This window comes from Tursiops truncatus, chromosome 10 (genome assembly GCF_011762595.2).
Source record: "Tursiops truncatus isolate mTurTru1 chromosome 10, mTurTru1.mat.Y, whole genome shotgun sequence".
Classification (NCBI taxonomy): domain Eukaryota; kingdom Metazoa; phylum Chordata; class Mammalia; order Artiodactyla; family Delphinidae; genus Tursiops; species Tursiops truncatus.
In genome coordinates, this window is record NC_047043.1 from 65,944,516 (window position 1) to 65,964,049 (window position 19,534).

General features: G+C 40.6%; 1 protein-coding gene across 7 annotated transcripts in view; it reads right to left on the reverse strand.

Annotated features, from left to right (window-relative positions):
• Positions 1 to 19,501, reverse strand: part of DCAF1 (DDB1 and CUL4 associated factor 1) — a 93,015-nt gene extending 73,514 nt beyond the window's left edge. For 4 of the 7 annotated variants that reach the window (XM_073811164.1, XM_073811165.1, XM_019947487.3 and 1 more), the window contains exons 1-4: positions 19,357 to 19,501; positions 10,260 to 10,377; positions 3,567 to 3,643; positions 1,169 to 1,242 (exon numbers count right to left, since the gene is read on the reverse strand). In XM_073811164.1, the coding sequence (XP_073667265.1) occupies positions 1,169 to 1,242; positions 3,567 to 3,643; positions 10,260 to 10,369 (261 nt within the window). In that variant the 5' untranslated portion in view covers positions 10,370 to 10,377; positions 19,357 to 19,501. Of the gene's footprint in view, positions 1 to 1,168; positions 1,243 to 3,566; positions 3,644 to 10,259; positions 10,378 to 16,160; positions 16,213 to 19,356 lie in introns of those variants that run through there. The other 3 variants (XM_073811163.1, XM_019947493.3, XM_073811167.1) reach the window with 3 other exon arrangements.
• Between the last annotated feature and the right edge of the window lie 33 nt (positions 19,502 to 19,534).

Here is a 19,534-nt window from a genome sequence, read left to right on the forward strand (position 1 = left end):
AGAGGCTATTGCAGTATCGAGAGATGGTGGTAGCTAACCTAAGGTCTGACAACAAGGGCAGAAAGAAGCGGAGGGATTTGTGAAGGTTAAGGGGGAGGGCACAATAAGACCTGTAAGTTCACTGAATAAGAAAGCTTAGAGGAATAAAGGATAACTTCCAGCTGGCTAGGAAAGGACACCATTACTGAGCTAGAGCATAAGAGAAACAGATTGTGGGGCAAACAATGAGACATGCAGAATTCAAGGTGCCTGTGGGAAATATCCATGTGGGAACGTCTAGAAGGCAGCTGCAAGTGATCTGAAGCAGAGAAGAGACACCAGTGATAAATAAAATTGGGAATCAATATAATACAGATAAAAATAATAGCTAATAATTACTGAGCCCTCATGTGCCAGGTTCTGAACTAAGTACTTTTCATGTTTAATTTCATTCAAGGATTACAAAAACATTTTAAGGTAAGAACTATCATCCCTATTTCATAGATTAGGGAAATAAAGCTTTGAGAAAATAAAGCTTGGAGAGGCTTAAGTTGCCTAAAGATCAAAATGTCAATGAAGAGTGGAGCTGCACTTAAACCCAAAACATGGACCCCAAAGCCCATGCTCTCAAGCATCATGCTATTCCACCTCCAAAATCAAACCTAACAGCCACAATTTATTAAATAATTACTATGTTCAGGAGCTGTGAGTAATACATACTTTTTTTTTTTTTTTTACCCTCATTTACTCCTCAACAGACCAGAGTTAAATAAGGCACTTTCTCTCCCTCCACATGCCCAATGCACACACCCATAGTGTCAGTGCAGAGTCATACGGTACATATCACTCTTACTTTTCTATTCAAGAACCCAAGAGAACTCCTATATTCCCAAACTCAAAATCATCTCACCCCAGAATGAGCACAGATGCCTTGGGAACCCTCACCAATATTCAACTGAACAAAGTACACACCAAAGAGAAAACACCTTGGCCACAACCAGGGCTTTGGTAATAAAGAAGTCCATGATTAGTCTATTTCATTGAACCAATACCAAATTTAAAAAGCTACCCACTCTATTCCCAACTTTGTCAAGGCCTCAGGAAAAAACAGACTATTTACAAAAAAAAACAATAAAGGTACAGCATCTGCTGATGATAATCTCTAGAGAAAAGTAAGAAGCAAACCTACTGCATTCATGAAATCATCATTCTTGAAGAGTATTCTCAGCAAGTGGCCCAGCATACACTCTGGATCAGCTCGACCTACCAAAAGAAGAGGGGAGGAACAAACAAAGGAATGAGTAAGTCATCCCAGTCAAGCAACTCAAACCTCTGGAAAGGCACCTGGGTTGTTTTAAGTACTATTAAAAGGCCAGCAAAAATTAACAGAAACAAAGAAAAGATTCTTTTGATGAATCAGATTTCATAAGGAGCATTCTTTAAAATTAAAAATGACAATAAAAAATTTGAGACACTGCTCTCTAACATTCCCATCTCCCAGCATATTGCCTACACATCAATGCTGAATTAAATAAATGAGCACTAGACCCAGACCAGAATCACTAAGAGTATACAAGGGTCTACAAAAGAATCATAAAGGAGCCTAAAAGAATGAAAACCCATGACTTCCCAGACAAAGAAAGGAAGGAAGCACAACTTCTTTTGATGAGTGGCCTGGAGAAGATAGGCTCCAAGTCCAATCTCTCAACTATAATGCCAACAGCAGTACAAATGTGTCCTCAAACCTGTAATGAACACTCCAGGTTTGGGGGACAGGGGGAATCCCGCCAAGCAATCACCAATTCTAAAGATAAAATAAACGTGGTCATCTTAACTTCTGAGCTCCTGGGGAAAGAAAGGAGGCCAGGAACCTAGGATTTACTCAACACACAGCCTAAATGTAAAAGAATTACTTAATGGTTGGGAAAATTACTGGTTCGCTTTTAAAAGAGATATCATCAATTTAATTTTCCTTTCAGAGTGGCAAATTTAGTCAAAGGATACAATTTAGGATGAAGAAAAGATATAAGCTGCTGATATAAAGTTTTTACCAAGCTGTAATTAATATCCCAAAGTAATTCACAAAAACAGAAGTTAGAGAATGGTACTATAAAAACAAACGTGGACCTCAGATTACTTAACTTTCTCTCTTTATAAAAGATGAAACTGTGACCCTTATTTTTATTAATAGAAATTATGCCTAATGACAAATATGACTTAACATAAGAGTTAGGAAGGAAAAAAACTGTCTTTAAATTTCTACTGGAAAAAAAGGCATTCTTCTCTCCCTTCTTCCTCGTTACCATTTCATCCTTCCCAAGGCAATGTCACTAAGCATGATCACCTCTTGAATTCTTTTCACAATCCCATGAATTAACTTAGTTTCTTTTCACTTTCCTACTATTTCATGCTCTGATTGCCTTACTGCAGATGTTAGCCCAATAGCCGTTCTCAAAGTCACAAGTGGGGATGTCTACGACAAGAGCAGCAGGTAACATCACATAAACAACTGGACACTCAATTTGAAATGCTTAGCTTACTTACATTTGGGAATAAAAGTCTAAGAAACAGAAATAAACCCTGGAACATTTGGGTGGATATACAATGTTCTTATTTTTGTAAGTCCCATTCATTCTCACTATCTCTCCACATACAAAATCTCAGACTCTTTCTCTCCAAAAGGAACTCCTGGTTTTATAAAGAGAAAATTTATATGCAGTGTGGGCCCACATGACATAAGCTTTGCCCACTGGTAAGCTACCTTAGAGAGAACATAAAATAGCAGTCTCAAGTCCCATACAGTTCTGTATTATAGCAAATTCCATGCCAAAGCAGGCTGGTTTGTCATGGCTCTAATTAAATTGGCCCAAAAGAAAACCACATTAACATGAGATGGCATATTTTAGCTGTTGGAACACTAAAGTAGACATCAAGAAATCCATTCATTCATTATTCAAGGTTCCAAGCATCAATTTCATAACTAAAAGCAAGGCACTGAATGCATTCTCAACCACATCTCCCCGTTAATAAAAGGATAATTATTGTTGTTAGAAAAATGAAGGCACAGAGGATAACATCTTTTGGTTTAAAAGTCAGAAAGACAGAACATTTTTCTCTTTTTAAATCTTTGTAATCATATCAACTGAGTCAATAAGGTATATCTATATAATTTAGTTCCTTTAAGTTAGCTTCTAGTAATAGTAATCTTCCATTTAATAGGTAAATATTAAAAGTATTTCCATTTTGCCAGGAATTTATTTTTCCTCTCTGCCCCCACCTTGAGCAATATTTTAACAAATAAATTCTATTTCAATTGAAAAATATTCCTTATATTAAGCAGTTTTCTTTTTTTTTTGCGGTACACGGGCCTCTCACTGTTGTGGCCTCTCCCGTTGCGGAACACAGGCTACGGACGCGCAGGCTCAGCGGCCATGGCTCACAGGCCCAGTCGCTCCATGGCATGTGGGATCTTCCCGGACCGGGGCACGAACCCGTGTCCCCTGCATCGGCAGGTGGACTCTCAATCACTGTGCCACCAGGGAAGCCCTAAGCAGTTTAGAGCCAGGCTTAAGAGAACACAGTCTCACCAGGATGTCGATCATCAAATGGGTCTGGATCCCCCTTACGATATTCTTCAGTTTCTTTTTCAATCAATTCAGACATCCTAGCACAAAGAGAAGACAGGGTCAATTCTAGACAAGCATACAAAAAAAAATGTATCACTACCTACAATAGTCAAACAATCAAGGTACAAAATAAAAGCAAAAAATTAGAAAAAGGGTATTTTCCTAACAAACATAAAGACCTAAACAACTATCTCATAAAAGTTTCCACTCCCAAATCCATTCTTCTCTCCAACTCTCCTGTCTCAAATAATAGCACTATCCCCTCAGAAGCCAAAAACAAGGAGTCATCATTAAAACTGTCCTTTTCTCCCCATCCCCCTCAGCAATAATTCCTATAAGCTCTACCTACAAAATATCTCCTGACTTCAACCATTTCCTTAAATTTTGACCACTCCTACCCTTGTCCAGACCACCTTTATCAACTTCTGGACTACCTGCAATAGACTTTTCCCTGGTCTCCTTGTTTCTTGCTTCCATGCTTGACCTGACACAATACACCTCCAACTTTCAATGACTTACCCTCAACTTAAATTAAACCCAAGCACTGCAAGGTTTACAGTAACCTGGCTTTTGTCTGCATCTATGACCACTTCTTGTACTCCTCCACCCCTCCTTTATTAAGCTACGGTCACATGGCCTTCCCTGCTCTTCAGAGTCCAAACTCGTAACTGCTCCAGGACCTTTCTAGGTGCTGTTACCTCAGCCTGTAACATTCTTCCACCCACCCAGGTTCCCACCCCTGCCCTAAGCAACCACTCACCTACTTTTTCTCACTAAAGATTAGTTTTGCCTGTTCTACAATTTCATATAAATGAAATCACATATACTCTTTTTTTTTAATTTTATTTTATTTACTTTTGGCTGCGTTGGGTCTTCGTTGCTGCGTGCGGGCTTTCTCTAGTTGCAGCGAGCGGGGGCTACTCTTCATTGTGGTGCGTGGGCTTCTCTTGCTGCGGAGCACGGGCTCTAGGCATGCAGGCTTCAGTAGTTGTGGCTCGTGGGCTCTAGAGCGCAGGCTCAGTAGTTGTGGCGCACGGGCTTAGTTGCTCCACGGCATGTGGGATCTTCCCGGAACAGGGATGGAACCCGTGTCCCCTGCATTGGCAAGCGGATTCTTAACCACTGCACGACCAGGGAAGCTCCACATATACTCTTTTTATGTTTGACTTCTTTCACTCAGCACGTTGAGTCATCCAGGTTGTTGCACGTTATCAACTGTTCTTTTTTATTCACACTTTTTTTTTTGAAATAAGAAAAATCACTTTCTGAGTACCCTAAGGACTGACATTTTAACCTATTATAATGACAATCAAATAAAAGGCTTTCATGCTCTCCAGTATCTAGGATGCTCTATCCTAACTCAAATTTTCCTGCATGCTTTATTTCCACAAAACCATACTTCTAGTATTAAGGGTTAAGCTCCCTGCAAAAATTCTTGCCCACTCTGGTATATTTTTCCCCATCAAGCCTCAAAAGTATTTCTACCTTTTCTACCTTTCCCCCTAAACTCTGAAAACTCTCTTTGCCACAAAGGATGATCACATAAAATGTATTTTAAATTACATATTATAAGATCTACTAGTATCTTCAGTGGAAACTAAGCAATATAGCACAGCAGAAGTTAAAAACATGGATTCTGGAGCCAGATGGCCAGTGTTCAAATCATATCTCTTCCCCTGTTTGTGACTTCGGTCATGTTATTTAACCTCTCTGTGCCTAATCTGTAAAATGAGGATAACAGTCCCTATCTTACAGAGTTTCCCTGAAGTAAAAGTTAATATATGTAGTCTGCTTAAAACAGAACTTAAGTCAGAGCTATTTAGATGGTGTTCCTATGGAAACTGGGAATCAATAACAAATAGAAAACGAATTAATCTAAGATAGATATTGATGCAATGGGGCAGGAGGGAGCCTTCTGGAGGTAGTACTCAAGTTCTATAATTTGATCTAGGTGATGATTTTGTAAGTAAACAATCCATCCCTCAGTATCCACAGAGAATTGGTTCCAGGACCTCCCAGGGATACTAAAATCCTCTAATGCTCAAGTCCTTTGTATAAAATGGCATAGTACAGTGGGCCCTCCACATCCACAGAGTCAAGCAACCGTGGGTGGACTATAAATTATATCTCAATAATATAAAAAAAAAACACAAAACCTGGGTTAAGCTCATACAGCTTGGCGCAATGCCAGTCCTTTTTCACAGAATTAAGTCGAAGTCTTGATTATAATAAATAAAACAACATAAAAAATAAAAAGTCAATCAAGTTATAGAGTTGTACATTTTTCTTAGGAAAATAGCCAAAAGATCATTTTAAAAAATAGTCAGTAAAGGAGCATGTAGGCCTGAAATTCATTTGCTTTTCATGCAATACACCCAAACTGAAGCCAGTTTGCAGGGTGAGAGGGATGACAGATGTGAAGATACTTTAGGAAATAGCCAGTGAACTAACAGACCCACAATTTGAAGGATGGTAAGAGTTTTGCCCCTATCTAAAATAAACTATACTCTGAATTCATCCTACTGTCTCTTAAAGTCCCAGTCTAACCTTAAAGATCTTTTTAAGATCTTGCTCCATATAACTTTATCTTCCATTCCTACCTTATATTCACCCTCCACTCTGGCGGGGCCCATTTCCTCACTGCCACAAAAACATGCCCCAGTTCATTCTCCCCTAGATACATTTTTCAGTCACATTTGAACTTTTCCTAGAAAACCTTGTCTCTGCTTTCAATCAAGGTATATTCTACCAACTTTCAAGTCCCTGTTCCAAGGAACCTTTACCTCATCCTACACTGGAAAGCCCACTGGAATTGGAGTTAAAACCCAGTATTTTAACCTTAGCTTTCTACTGCCTGGCTATAGTCTTTTGGGTTTTTTTGTTTTGTTTTTTTGTTTGTTTTGGCCACGCTGGGTCTTTGTTGCTGCACGCAGGCTTTCTCTAGCTGCGGCAAGCAGGGGGGTACTCTTTGTTGTGGTGCACGGGCTTCTCGTTGCAGTGGCTTCTCTCTTGTTGTGGAGCACGGGCTCTAGGTACACGGGCTTCAGTAGTTGCAGCACACGGGCCCTAGAGCGCAGGCTCAGTAGTTGTGGTGCATGGGTTTAGTTGCTCCGCAGCATGTGGGATCTTCCCAGACCTGGGGTCAAACCCGTGGTCCCTGCATTGCAGGCGGATTCTTAACTACTGCACCACCAGGGAAGTCCTATAGTCTTTTGCAAGCAGCTCAGAGGATGGCGGCTATCTTTTAACAATGTAGCTCTCACACTTTTAGTGACAAATGAAGAAGCTGAGGTTCAGAGAAGTGTCTCCTACAGTTCTGACACACAAAAGGTCCTCAAACATTTGTTGAATGAATAGAAGAAATGGACTCATTCAAATTCTTTCCATTCTCCTAACCCCTAGAATATTTACAAACCACACTGCCAATCTAGCACTTCATTATATGCTATTTTGTACTACTATGCATTTTTTGGAGCCATTAGTTGCCTCCCAGATGGTTATCTCCTTGAAGATAGGGTCCCTCCATTTAGGCTTTGCACTGCTGAATACCATAGCATAATGACAAAGTTCAGGGTCAAATATGATAATTAATATGAAATCATCCTGAAAATAAAGTTTTTTGGTTTTGGGGTTTTTTTTGGCCTCACCACGCAGCTTGCAGGATCTTAGTTCCCTGCCCAGGGATTGAACACGGGCCCCGGGAGTGGAAGCACCGAGTCCTAACCACTGGACCGCCAGGGAATTCCCGAAAATAAAGTATTAAAAAATACCTTATATTTTATATCTTTTGAGCAATTAAATGAATCTACCACTGACACTATCATCCCCATTCATGACTCTCTCCTCCTTTCAAAGGTACATCAATCAATAATCCACACACGTTAAATGCACAATACTTAAGATTCTTTAATTCACTGTGGCTGCACTTCAAGTAGCTTGTGATTAATAGTTCTTAATGTCCAATGCCTCTACAAATGAAAATCCACTTTCCACCAGTCAGCAATAATCCTTTCCCTAAAAAAAAACTGTACTTTCACATGTTCCCCATCTATCAAGAGCAATTAAGAACAAAGCATTTATCCCTGTTTAAACTGTCATAAGATCATAGTTCTCTTTATCCCTAGAGAATAGATCATTGCATAAACAAAGTTTTTTTTCTCTGCTATGATATTACAGATTAGATGTTAAAGAGCCCCATGTTCCAGAGGCTTCCTGCTCAGAAAAACCATGGGCATCCCAACCCAGCCTTTTTTTTTTTCACTTTCTCTTCTTCCTTAACACATTCATTCAATAAAATTATGTCCCACACAGTTTACTATGTACCAAGCATTGGGCAAGTCAGTGTCTGAGGCAACACAAGGAGACACCAATAAAAATGAGTAGTACCTGACTTCAAAAAAGACTTACAATTTAGTGAGGAGACACATGTAAAAAGATAATTATAATACAAGTGGTAATTAAAATGGGGGAAAGATTTTTTTTAATTGAAGTATAGCTGATTTACAATGTTGTGTTAATTACTGCTGTACAGCAAAGTGATTAAGTTATACATATATATACATATACATACATTCTTTTTTCAAATATTCCTTTCCATTATGGCTTATCATAGGATATTAAATATAATTCTCTGTGCTATACAGTAGGACCTGGTTGTTTATCCATTCTATATATAAAAGCTTACATCTGCTAATCCCAACCTCCCACTCCATCCCTCCCCCAACCCCCTTGGCAACCTCTATGTCCATGATTCCATTTCTGTTTCATAGATAGGTTCATTTGTGTCATATTTCAGATTTCACATATAAGTGATATCATATGATATTTACAGACATGATTTTTTTTTTTTTTCGGTATGTGGGCCTCTCACTGTTGTGGCCTCTCCTGTTGCGGAGCACAGGCTCCGGACGCACAGGCTCAGCAGCCATGGCTCACGGGCCCAGCCACTCTGCAGCATGTGGGATCCTCCCCGACCGGGTCACGAACCTGTGTCCCCTGCATCGGCAGGCGGACTCTCAACCACTGCGCCACCAGGGACGCCCCAAGACATGATTCTTGAACTGCTTCCTGAAAGGACTAGAGCTTGCCAGGCAGATATACCAAGGAAAGGCATTTCAGGCCAAAGAAACAGCAAGTGTAAAGGCACACAGACACTGGAAAATATGGTTCTATTCCTCTCTGAAGAACAACACTATGAGGCAGAAAAAGGAAGTACAGACTAAATCATAAATGGCCTCATAGGCCACTCTAAATTACATTTCATTCTGAAGGAAAAGGGTGCCAGGGAAGAATTATGAGCTGAGGTATGATATATTAGAAGAGGGTAAACTGCAGACAGAGGAATAATGCACACTGCCTAATGAGCCAGTCAAGACACGATCAATACCTAATAAAGGAAGTGCGAATGGGGAAGAAGAGGAAGCAGAAACCCTCAGGGCTTGGTGACTAAGTTGTGCTAGTAAAGGAATACACTAGGGAGAATGGTTTTCAGTTTTTAGTTTATAACTATTTACACCAAGGCAGGGAGCACAAAAGCACAAACTGTGAATGAAGAGGGAGGTAGGATGAAGATGATAAGCTCTATTTTGAACACAGTATGTTTCAGGTGTCTGTGGTATAACCAGGTAAACATGTATACACCAATCAGCTGAGAAATGGGTCTGAAATTTTTAAAAAGAGGAGTCTGCAGTGAAAATAGAAATTTGAAAGTTAACATGAGAATAATTTTTTAAATCATGGACAGAGATGAAACTATCTAGGTAGAATACTTAGGGTGAAGAGAGAAGAGAACCACAAACAAAACCTTGGTGCTAAAACATTGGCAGGAGAAGAACCTTGGAAAGAGAATGACAACAAAAGGGCCTGAGAGGAAAGGGAAGAAATTTTTACAAGGTTCAAGAAGTAGAGAGATAAAAGACTAGTTCCGACAGGGAAAAAAAAATGGATTGAGAATTCATGAAGTGAGCCTTCCTTCCTTCCTTCTGTCTTTCTGTCTCTCTCTCTTTCCCTCCCTCTCTCCCTTCCTTCCTTCCTTCCTCTCTCTCACTTTGCTTCATCTGGGTAGCCAGAAATTATTTTGCTCTGAGAAGTGAGAATAAACTAGAGAAAGTGAAAAGAGAAGAAAGAGAAGTACTGAAGGCCCATTCTATTCTCCTGAGAAACTATTTAATGGCCTACATTATGTCAATGCTTATGCAGGGTCTGAATGAGTGTTGTAAGGTCAGACCCAATGACCCCATTGATTTTCTGGCAGAGTATCTTTTCCAAGAACAATCCTGAAATGCAGTGAAACTTTAAAGATCTCGTGTCATATACTTTTACAGAGCTGGAGATGAGTTTAACATTGTAATTTGGAAAATTGCTTCAAAAATGCTTTTCTAGTTTTGGGGAAATTTTTTTCTTCCTGCAAACAAATATTTTATTAAGTAGAACCATTAAAAAAACTTCTATGGAAAAAAAACCAAAAAGAATTCACAAAGTGAAAATGTTCTATAACATTCTCCAATTTTTCCTTTTTTTTTTTTTGGCCACGCTGTGTGGCTTGCAGGATCTTAGTTCCCCAACCAGGAATTGAACCTGGGCCCACGGCAGTGGACTGCCAGGGAATTCCCAATTTTTCCTTTTTTTAAAAAAGAAAAACTTAATTGTTCATACCTGGTAAGGATAGGTACCATGTCCTGCCCACTGCCATGTTCCTTTTCCCACTGCTCCAGCAGGGTAGTGAGCTCAGCTTTGGAGTCCACATGTACCGCTACTGTAGTCATGACTTGGCCTAAGGAAGCAAAAAAAAAAAAAGAAAAACACACACACACAAATGAACACAGGCAAATAAACTTGACATACTTCCTATGAAAAGAAAAGTGAGGAGGGAGGAAAAAAGGGATGCACAAGCAAGGGAAATAACTAAAAGCATGGGAAATTTAACCATTGGACCCTGTAGATAATTTTATTTGTGGTACAGTGGGAAACCCAGGATTGGGAGCCTGGATACTCATCAAGTCATGACAAGTCTTTTCTTCTCTCTCAACCTCAGTTTGCTAGACTGTCAAATGAGACAGGGTACTGGATCAAAATCATGATTCTTAACCTTTCTAGGATCAGGAATTCCTGAGAATCAGACAAAACCTATGGTTCCTTTCTCCCCTCAGAAACACACATACAGGTATCCCTGCTTTTCAGAGAAGTTCGCTTTATGCCATTTCGTTTTTATGAAAGAACTACATTAGTATCTGGTTTCGTTAACGCAAAGAAATCTGAAGAGGACTTCTGCTTTTATGAAAAAAGGCGAAAAGCAAAAACAGCGTTGTGTTTGCTTTGCAGCGCCATTATAAATGCAGTGTGCACCCCAAGCAGTGAGAGTGGCCCCGCCAAGCTCCTTCCATGGGAACTACACTCAACAGCAAGCTGCTACAGCTTTGAATTGTGCCTGTGAGCATCTGTGCTTTATCTCAATTTCTGTACATCCGTTGAGCAAGATGTGCCCTAAGGTAATTGCCTCTTCAAGTCATTTCAGTTTACGAAAGGTTTCACAGGAACACTCTACAATCTGTACCCATACACCACATGTATAATAATCCCAAGTCTAGATCTCTGAGGTACAAAGCTTTGAGGCTTTTTTTTTTAAAATACAGAATACAGCAAAAACTACTCCCAGAAATATTTTGCTCTTGTAAGTCTTCAGGGAAAGTTCTATGACAGATAAGCAACACATTCCTGTTGATTCTTAACAACAGATCAAAAACTGAAGTGGATATCATTACCAACATGAAAGCTGAGAAAGAATATTATAAACCCATTCGTCCTTCAGCCTTCCTAATCTGTCTCACAGCTAGCTGATCTTCTGGAAGGATAAGAGGCTGGAGAAAGGCATAAAAAGTTGCTGGGTTGAGTGATCAGCCCAGGGGTACAAAAGGACAGGGACGTGAGACAGGCGCTGAAGGAGCCGCATGTGACATCCACACGGGGAAGAGAGGTTTATAAGGAACTCCAAAAGGAATAAATGAGACCCAAACGTTTAGATGGTTTACAGATCAACTTCTTTGCCAAAGCAGTCTTAGGATCAAAATGTCAAATCCTGCCATGCAAAATGTGTATTTTCACAGAAATAGCAACTGTTCTGTAAAAAGTTTCAGTCCACAAAGGCATTACTAGCTCATCTAGGATTATTGTTCACTCTTCTACCATAAGACCAAAAGATATATATTTACCACCAACTCTCAAAATTTTAAACGTTTATGTTTTAATCAAGTTGATGCAATTCTAATAGAAGAGTGATTCATGTCACCTGAGCTACCCCTTACTCCAAAGGATATTTCCAAAAAAGAAAAGAAAAAAAAGTTAAAATGCTTTTCTACAAAGAATCCACATTTTCAGTCTTTCTAGCCAAAGATATACTACAGATGTGACCAACTAATATGGATTTCTGACCTTAACTTGAAAGACCTAGGCTGTATTTCTGACTGCAATCTACTAACTATATATGCATTTTTTAAAATAAATTTAATACGAATAATTATAGATTTGTAAAAAAAAAAAAAAAGTTGCAAAGATAGTAGGGAGAATTCCCATATACCCCTAACTCAGTTCAGGTTTCCCTAATGTTATCTTATTTTATAGTGATATGGTGTCAAAATTAAGAAACCAAAAACTGGTACATTATCTTAACTAAACTCCAGACTTGATTCAGATTTCACCAGTTTTTCCATTCATGTCCTTTTTCTGTTCCAATATCTCATCCAGGATACTACATGACATTTAGTTGTCATGTCTCCCTAGTGTCCTCTGGTCTCTGACAGTTTTTGAGTCTTTCCTCATTTTTATGACCTTGCCAATCTGGGGGAGTATTAGCCAGGGGGTAGAGAGGGGCAATAATTTAACCAATTTTTTTCAACAGTAAAATTTTATGCTAAGGTAAGAGACCTAGAGACTGGGCAAAGTAGTTATATGTGGTAACAACAAAATTAATCTCTTAAGACACATCCTAAAAGTGCAGGAAAGAGATGGCTTTACTGGTGCATTCTACCAAACATTTAAAGAAGAATTAAGATCAATCCTCAAATTCTTCCAAAAATTGAAGAGGAGGGACACTTCCTAATTTTTTACATAAAGCCAGCATTGCCCTGACACCAAATACAGATTAAAACATCACAAGAAGACTATAGACCAACATCTTTTATGAAAATAGATGCAAAACTCCTTAACAAAATACTAGAAAGATGAATGCAGCAGCATATTAAGAGGATTAGATATCATGACCAAGTGGGATTTAACCCAGGAATACAAGGGTGGTTTGACATATGAAAATCAATTAAAGTGGGCTTCCCTGGTGGCGCAGTGGTTGGGAGTCTGCCTGCCGATGCAGGGGACACCAGTTCGTGCCCCGGTCCGAGAGGATCCCACATGCTGTGGAGCGGCTAGGCCCATGAGCCATGGCCGCTGAGCCTGCACGTCCGGAGCCTGTGCTCCACAATGGGAGAGGCCACAACAGTGAGAGGCCCGCATACCGCAAAAAAAAAAAAAAAAAAAAAAAAAAAAAAAAAAACCCAACAGCTAACATTATACACAATAGTGAAAGACCGAAAGCTTTCCCCCTAAAATCAGAAATAAGACAAAGATGCCTGCTTTCACCACTTAAACACTGTACTGGAGTTCTAGCCAGAGCAATTGGACAAGAAAAATAAAAGCCATCCAAGTTAGAAAGGAAGAAGTACAATTATCTTTATTCACAGATGACATGACCCTATATATAGTAAATCCTAAAGAATCTATAAATAAAAACTATAGTTAATAAACAAGTTAGCAAAGTTACAGGATATAAGATTAACACACAAAAATTAGTTGTATTGCTATGTACGAGCAATAAACAATCCAATATGAAATTAAGAAAACCATTTCACTTAAAATAGCACTAAAAAGAACAAAATGCTAAGGAATCAATTTAAGCCAAAAAGGCACAAGACTTCCACAAGGAAAACTACAAAACATTGCTAGAATAACTTAGAGAAGACCTAAATAAATGGAAAGACAGCCTGTGTTCATGGATTAGAAGACTTAATATTGTTAAGAAGGCAATACTCTCCAAAGTGGTCAACCGTCAGTACAATCCCTACCAAAATCCCAATGACCTTTCTTGCATTAGTGCAAACATCAATCCTAAATTTATATGTAATTGCAAGGGATCCTGAATAACCAAAGCAATCTTGAAAAAGAAGAAAGTTAGAGAATTCACACTTCCGACTTCAAAACTACAAAGTTTGATCATCAAAATAGTATGTTACTGTCATAAGGAAAGACATACATACCAATGCAATAGAATTGAGAGTCCAGAAATAAAATCTCACATTTATGGTCAATTGATATTCAACAAGTGGGCCAAAACCAGTCAACAGGGAAAGAATTTGTTGAAACACCATTAGACCATTACTAGAAAGACCAATGTTCTTTCAACAAATTGTGCTGAGACAACTGGATATCCACATACAAAGGAATGAAGTCGGACCCTTGCCTCACACCATGTACAAAAACTACCTCAAAATGAATCAAAGACTTAAATATAAGAGCTTAAACTATAAAACTCTTAGAGGTAAATCTTCATGACTTTGAAATTGGCAAGGGATTTTCATTTGACATCAAAAGTATAAGCAACAAGGGAATAGATAAATTGGACCTCAACATTTAAAACTTTTGTGCGTCAAAGTACATTATCAAGAAAGTGAAAAGACAACCCACAGAATGGAAGAAAATCTTTGCAAATCATATATCTGATAAGGATCTAGTATCCATAATATATAAAGAACTCCTACAACTCAACAATGACCAAAAAAACCTGATTCAAAAATGGGCAAAGGACTTGAACAGATATTTCTCCAAAGAAGATATACAAATGGCCAACAAGTACATGAAAAGATGTTCAACATCATTAGCCATTAGGGAAATGAAAAACAAAACCACAATGAGATACCAATCATACAACTAGGATGACCAAATGCAAAAAATTAGAAAATAAGCACTGGCAAGGGTGTGGAGAAACTAGAATGTACACTTCTGATAGGAATGTAAAATGGTATAGCAGCTACAGAAAACAGTTTGGTGGCTCCTCAAAAAGTTTAAAAAAAAAGTTAAACACAGAATTACCATATGACCCAGCAGTTCCACTCCAAGTTACATACCCCAAAAAATTGAAAACAGATATTCAAACACTTGTACACAAATGTTCAAAGCATATTCACAAGAGCCAAAAGGTGGAAACAACCCCAAATGTTCACCAACAGATAAATGGATAAACAAAATGTGGTTATATTCATACAATGCAGTATTATTCAGCCGTAGAAAGGAATGAAGTACTGAGTCATGTTACAGCTGTGGATGAACCTTTAAAACAATACACTAGGCAAAAAATGTCAGACACAAAAGGTCACATAGTCTATGATTTTATTTATATGAAACATTCAGAATAGGTAAATCCATATACAGAAAGCTACCTAGTGGTTGCCAGGGACTTGGGGGAGGGGGAAATAGGGAGTGACTACTTAATGAATGTAGGGTTTCCTTTTGGGGTAATGAAAATGTCTTGGAACTAAAAGAGGTAATGGTTGCACAACATTGTTAATCTACTAAATGCAACTGAATTGTGCACTTTAAAATGGTTAATTGTTAATTTATGGTATGTCAATTTTACCAAAAATTTTTTTTTAAATGGGGGGAAAAAAGGTCCAGGAGGGAATGCCTCTTGGATAACTTAAGCAATCAGCCTAGTAGGGCTTATAAAGGCAAAGTTTAAAAGAAATACTACCTCTAACAAAGGTCAACTCAAGGGCATTAAAATAGTAAAATTTTAGGGCTTCCCTGATGGCGCAGTGGTTGAGAGTCCACCTGCCGATGCAGGGGACACGGGTTCGTGCCCCGGTCCGGGAAGATCCCACATGCCGCGGAGCGGCTAGGCCCGTGAGCCATGGCCACTGGGCCTGCGCGACCAGAGCCTGTGCTCCGCAACGGGAGAGGCCACAACAGTGAGAGGCCCGCGTACCAAAAAAAAAAAAAGTAAAATTTTAGAGTTCAATTTAGAAACACACATGTACTTCTGGTATCATTTTCAAAATTTCCAATTAACTATGCCTAAAAATAATTATAACTTTGGGAATATTCACTTGCCCAGGGAAAATATAAATTTAAAATAAGCTAAAATAATAGTATCAATGATAATTCATTTTACTCTCAATGAAAGATTAACAAAATGCAAAACGTGCAGTAATCTTGTTATAGACAAGACAGTGAAGGTACATTACTCAATTCACCATGTTCCAAAGTGAGTTCTTTAGGTGGTATGCAGAATTTATGGCCTGTCTAATAGTGATACAATAGTTACCAATTACTGAATATCTGTATGAGATAGACATTTGGTTTAAGTAATTTATTTACATTATTCTGAATTTTCACAACCACCCTGCCCTTATTTTACAGATGAGGAAAAGGGCTCAGAGAAGTCCCCAAGACCACTCAATTGGTACTTGGTAGAAAAGGGGTTCAAGCATTCAAATTCCAACTCTGTCAACATACCTGTGAGATCTTGGTCAAGTTATTTAACTTCTCCAAATCTCAATTTCCTTATCTGTAAAATGGAAATAGTTGTTGCGAGGGTTAAATGATAACACTGTCCATACAATGGAATAATATAAAGCCCTACAAAAAATATGTAGAGGGAATTCCCCGATGGTCCAGTGGTTAGGACTTGGCACTCTCACTGCTGGGGCCCCGGGTTTGATCCCTGGTAGGGGAGCTAAGATCCCGCAAGCCACGCACTGCGGTCAAAAAAAGTCTTTATCCTGAAGGATGCCTGCCAAAGTATTTAGGGGTGCTGTGTCTGCAACTTATTTTCAAATGGTTCCACAAAATAAATATATACCACATCTACCTACTAAGAGAAAGCATGGCAAAATATTAATAACAAGTGTTGAATCTAGATGGATAAGTATTCATTTTCCATTCAATTTCATTTTACACGCAGAATTTATGGTCTAATAGTGATACAATAGTTACCAATTACTGAATATCTGTATGAGATAGACACCTGGTTAAGTAATTTATTTACATTATTCTGAATTTTCATCACCTGGGCTTCCCTGGTGGCACAGTGGTTAAGAATCCGCCTGCCAATGCAGGGGACCCAGGTTCAAGCCCTGGTCCGGGAAGATTCCACATGCCGCGGAGCAACTAAGCCCATGCACCACAACTACTAAGCCCGAGTGCCACAACTACTGAACCCCGTGCACCTAGAGCCCATGCTCCGCAACAAGAGAAGCCACTGCAATGAGAAGCCCACGCACCGCAACAAAGCGTAGCGCCCCCTTCTGCAACTAGAGAAAGCCCACGCGCAGCAACAAAGACCCAACCCAGCCAAAACTAAATAAAGTAGGAGAAAACTAAAAAGAATTTCCTTTCCTAATTTGGACCAACTCTCAGTACACTGTCAAGTGAGAAAAGCAAAGAACACTCTTTGCTTTTGCGTGTGTGTGTGTGTGTGTGTGTGTCTGTGTGTGTCCCTGGAAGAATATATAAGAAACGGATAATAACTATTACTTCTGTGGCAAGTAACTGATCTTCTGAAGGATAAAGGTAAAAGATTTTTTTCACTATATGTTACTATCCTAGCTCTACCATTTTCCACTATTTTGTTACCTTTTGTAACTTCTGAGTTAATCCATAAAGCCTGTTCTCTTCTAATACACAATACTATATGGCCTATTTGGCAAAAACTATCCCAAAGCCTAAAAAAAAAGTTCACGCGGGGTTTCCCTGGTGGCGCAGTGGTTGAGAGTCCGCCTGCCGATGCAAGGGACACGGGTTCGTGCCCCGGTCCGGGAAGATCCCACATGCCGCGGAGCGGCTGGGCCCGTAAGCTATGGTCGCTGAGCCTGCGCGTCCGGAGCCTGTGCTCCGCAACGGGAGAGGCCACAACAGTGAGAGGCCCGTGTACCGCAAAAAAAAAAAAAAAAGTTCACGTTAATGATTCCCATAAGGTTAAATTTTGAAACAAATGCCTGTAAGCACTCTTCTTTTAAAAAAAAGAAAGGGGCTTCCCTGGTGGCGCAGTAGTTGAGAGTCCGCCTGCCGATGCAGGGAACACGGGTTCATGCCCCGGTCCGAGAGGATCCCACATGCCGCGGAGCGGCTGGGCCCGTGAGCCATGGCCGCTGGGCCTGCGTGTCCGGAAGCCTGTGCTCCGCAGCGGGAGAGGCCCCAGCAGTGAGAGGCCCGCGTACCGCAAAAAAAAAAAAAGAAAGAAAGAAAGAAAGAAAAAAACCCACTGGGAAAAAAACCCAAGTTTGGAGCTTCAAGTAAAATTTACCTAATAATTAGTATAACATATTAGATCATGTATAACAATACTCTATTACTGTCCATGACCATGACAGAAACAACATTGGTAACAAACCAACTTCAATCACTTCAAACCAACACGTGGTTCATTCCACCAGATTCTTCCTCAATAAAGTTTAACTACTGTACAGCAGATAACATAGTAAAACACTGTGCTCAGCAACTACTCAAGAAACGTTGATCATAAAAGGATTTCCTTCATAGTTCCCAAATTCTGTATCTATTATTTCCTTTACATCCAAAAATATATCACCACTCGAAAATGGATAAGTGTAATATACAAAACCCAAATCTTGACAGCGTCAAGAAGAATAGCAAGTCGATTCCTAAAAAGTCTAATTATGCAAGCTTACAAAAACCTTAAAAGTAAACTGAGACAAGATTACAGGACAACACTGCCAATGAACCCCTCATTCTGTACATTAACAAAGCGTTTAGAACAGGAAGATGCTGTTAATAATTAAAACTTGTAGACTAATTAAAAGGCTTCATTGAAAAGACAGTAAGGAAAAACTGAGGCCAACGTGACATAGTCAAGGACGAGTCATCTGGGACTCAAAAAGACCAAAACTACTTCTTCAGCACAAGCAAAAGCCAAGCGCTAACAGTGCAATAAGAGGAAGTGAGACGCAAACCGTCTAGGAAGAGGGAGTTAAGCAAATGCCTGACATCCAGTTAAAAACGACTGTAACCCCCGGAAATAGGATCCCGGGAAGCTTGGCGGGCACTCCAAGGTTTGGCTCTAAGCTGCAGGACCCGGACACCTCTCCTTCCACCCCTCCCCTCCATCATGGGGGCGGGGGGGGGTGTGTGTGGGAGGAGTGCCCGGAGAGCCCGTCCCCCCTCGCCGGACGAAGAGCCGGGTGGGTGCAAGGGGAGGTGGCACGCGGCCGAGGGAGGAGAGAGCCGGCCCAGGTGACTGGAGCTAGAGGCGGAGACACAGTATGGGAAGGGGGCCGCCATACGACATGGAAGATGGAGCCACCCACCCCCACCCCCCGACCCGTACGTAACGAAGACTGGGAGGACTGAGAGATAAAAGGTGATGAGAGGAATGAAAGGCGCCCCTCCCCAAGACAGGGGTGGGCACACCCTTGCCCCCCAATCCGGGCGGAAGAGTTACTCTTGGAAAGCTTCTTTTGCGGACTATAGGAAGAACGTGGAGGCCCCGCCCCTGAGCCAAGAATCTGGAGGATGAAAAGTACTGTCAGGCCCCAGACCAAGCCTCCCGGGAGGCCCGGCCCGCCCCCTCCCAGCCAGCGGCCCAGGCAGGTGCCGCCCCTCCCCCAGCCCGGCGCCCACTCTCCCGCCCGACCATGCACCCTGTCTCCTCGCGCCCCTGCCACAGAGCCGTCTCCCTCCCTTCCCCACTCACCTTCCCGGGCGGCTCCGCCGCTCCCCGCTGACCCCGCCAGCCGCCACAGCTCACACACGCCGCTTCAGGTCCCGCACTCTCTCCCCCTCACTCACACACAACGCGACCGCGACTCCGGAGCGGCCCACATATTATGCGTCACTCGTTCGCTACGTACGCTGCGCGCGCGCGCGCGCGC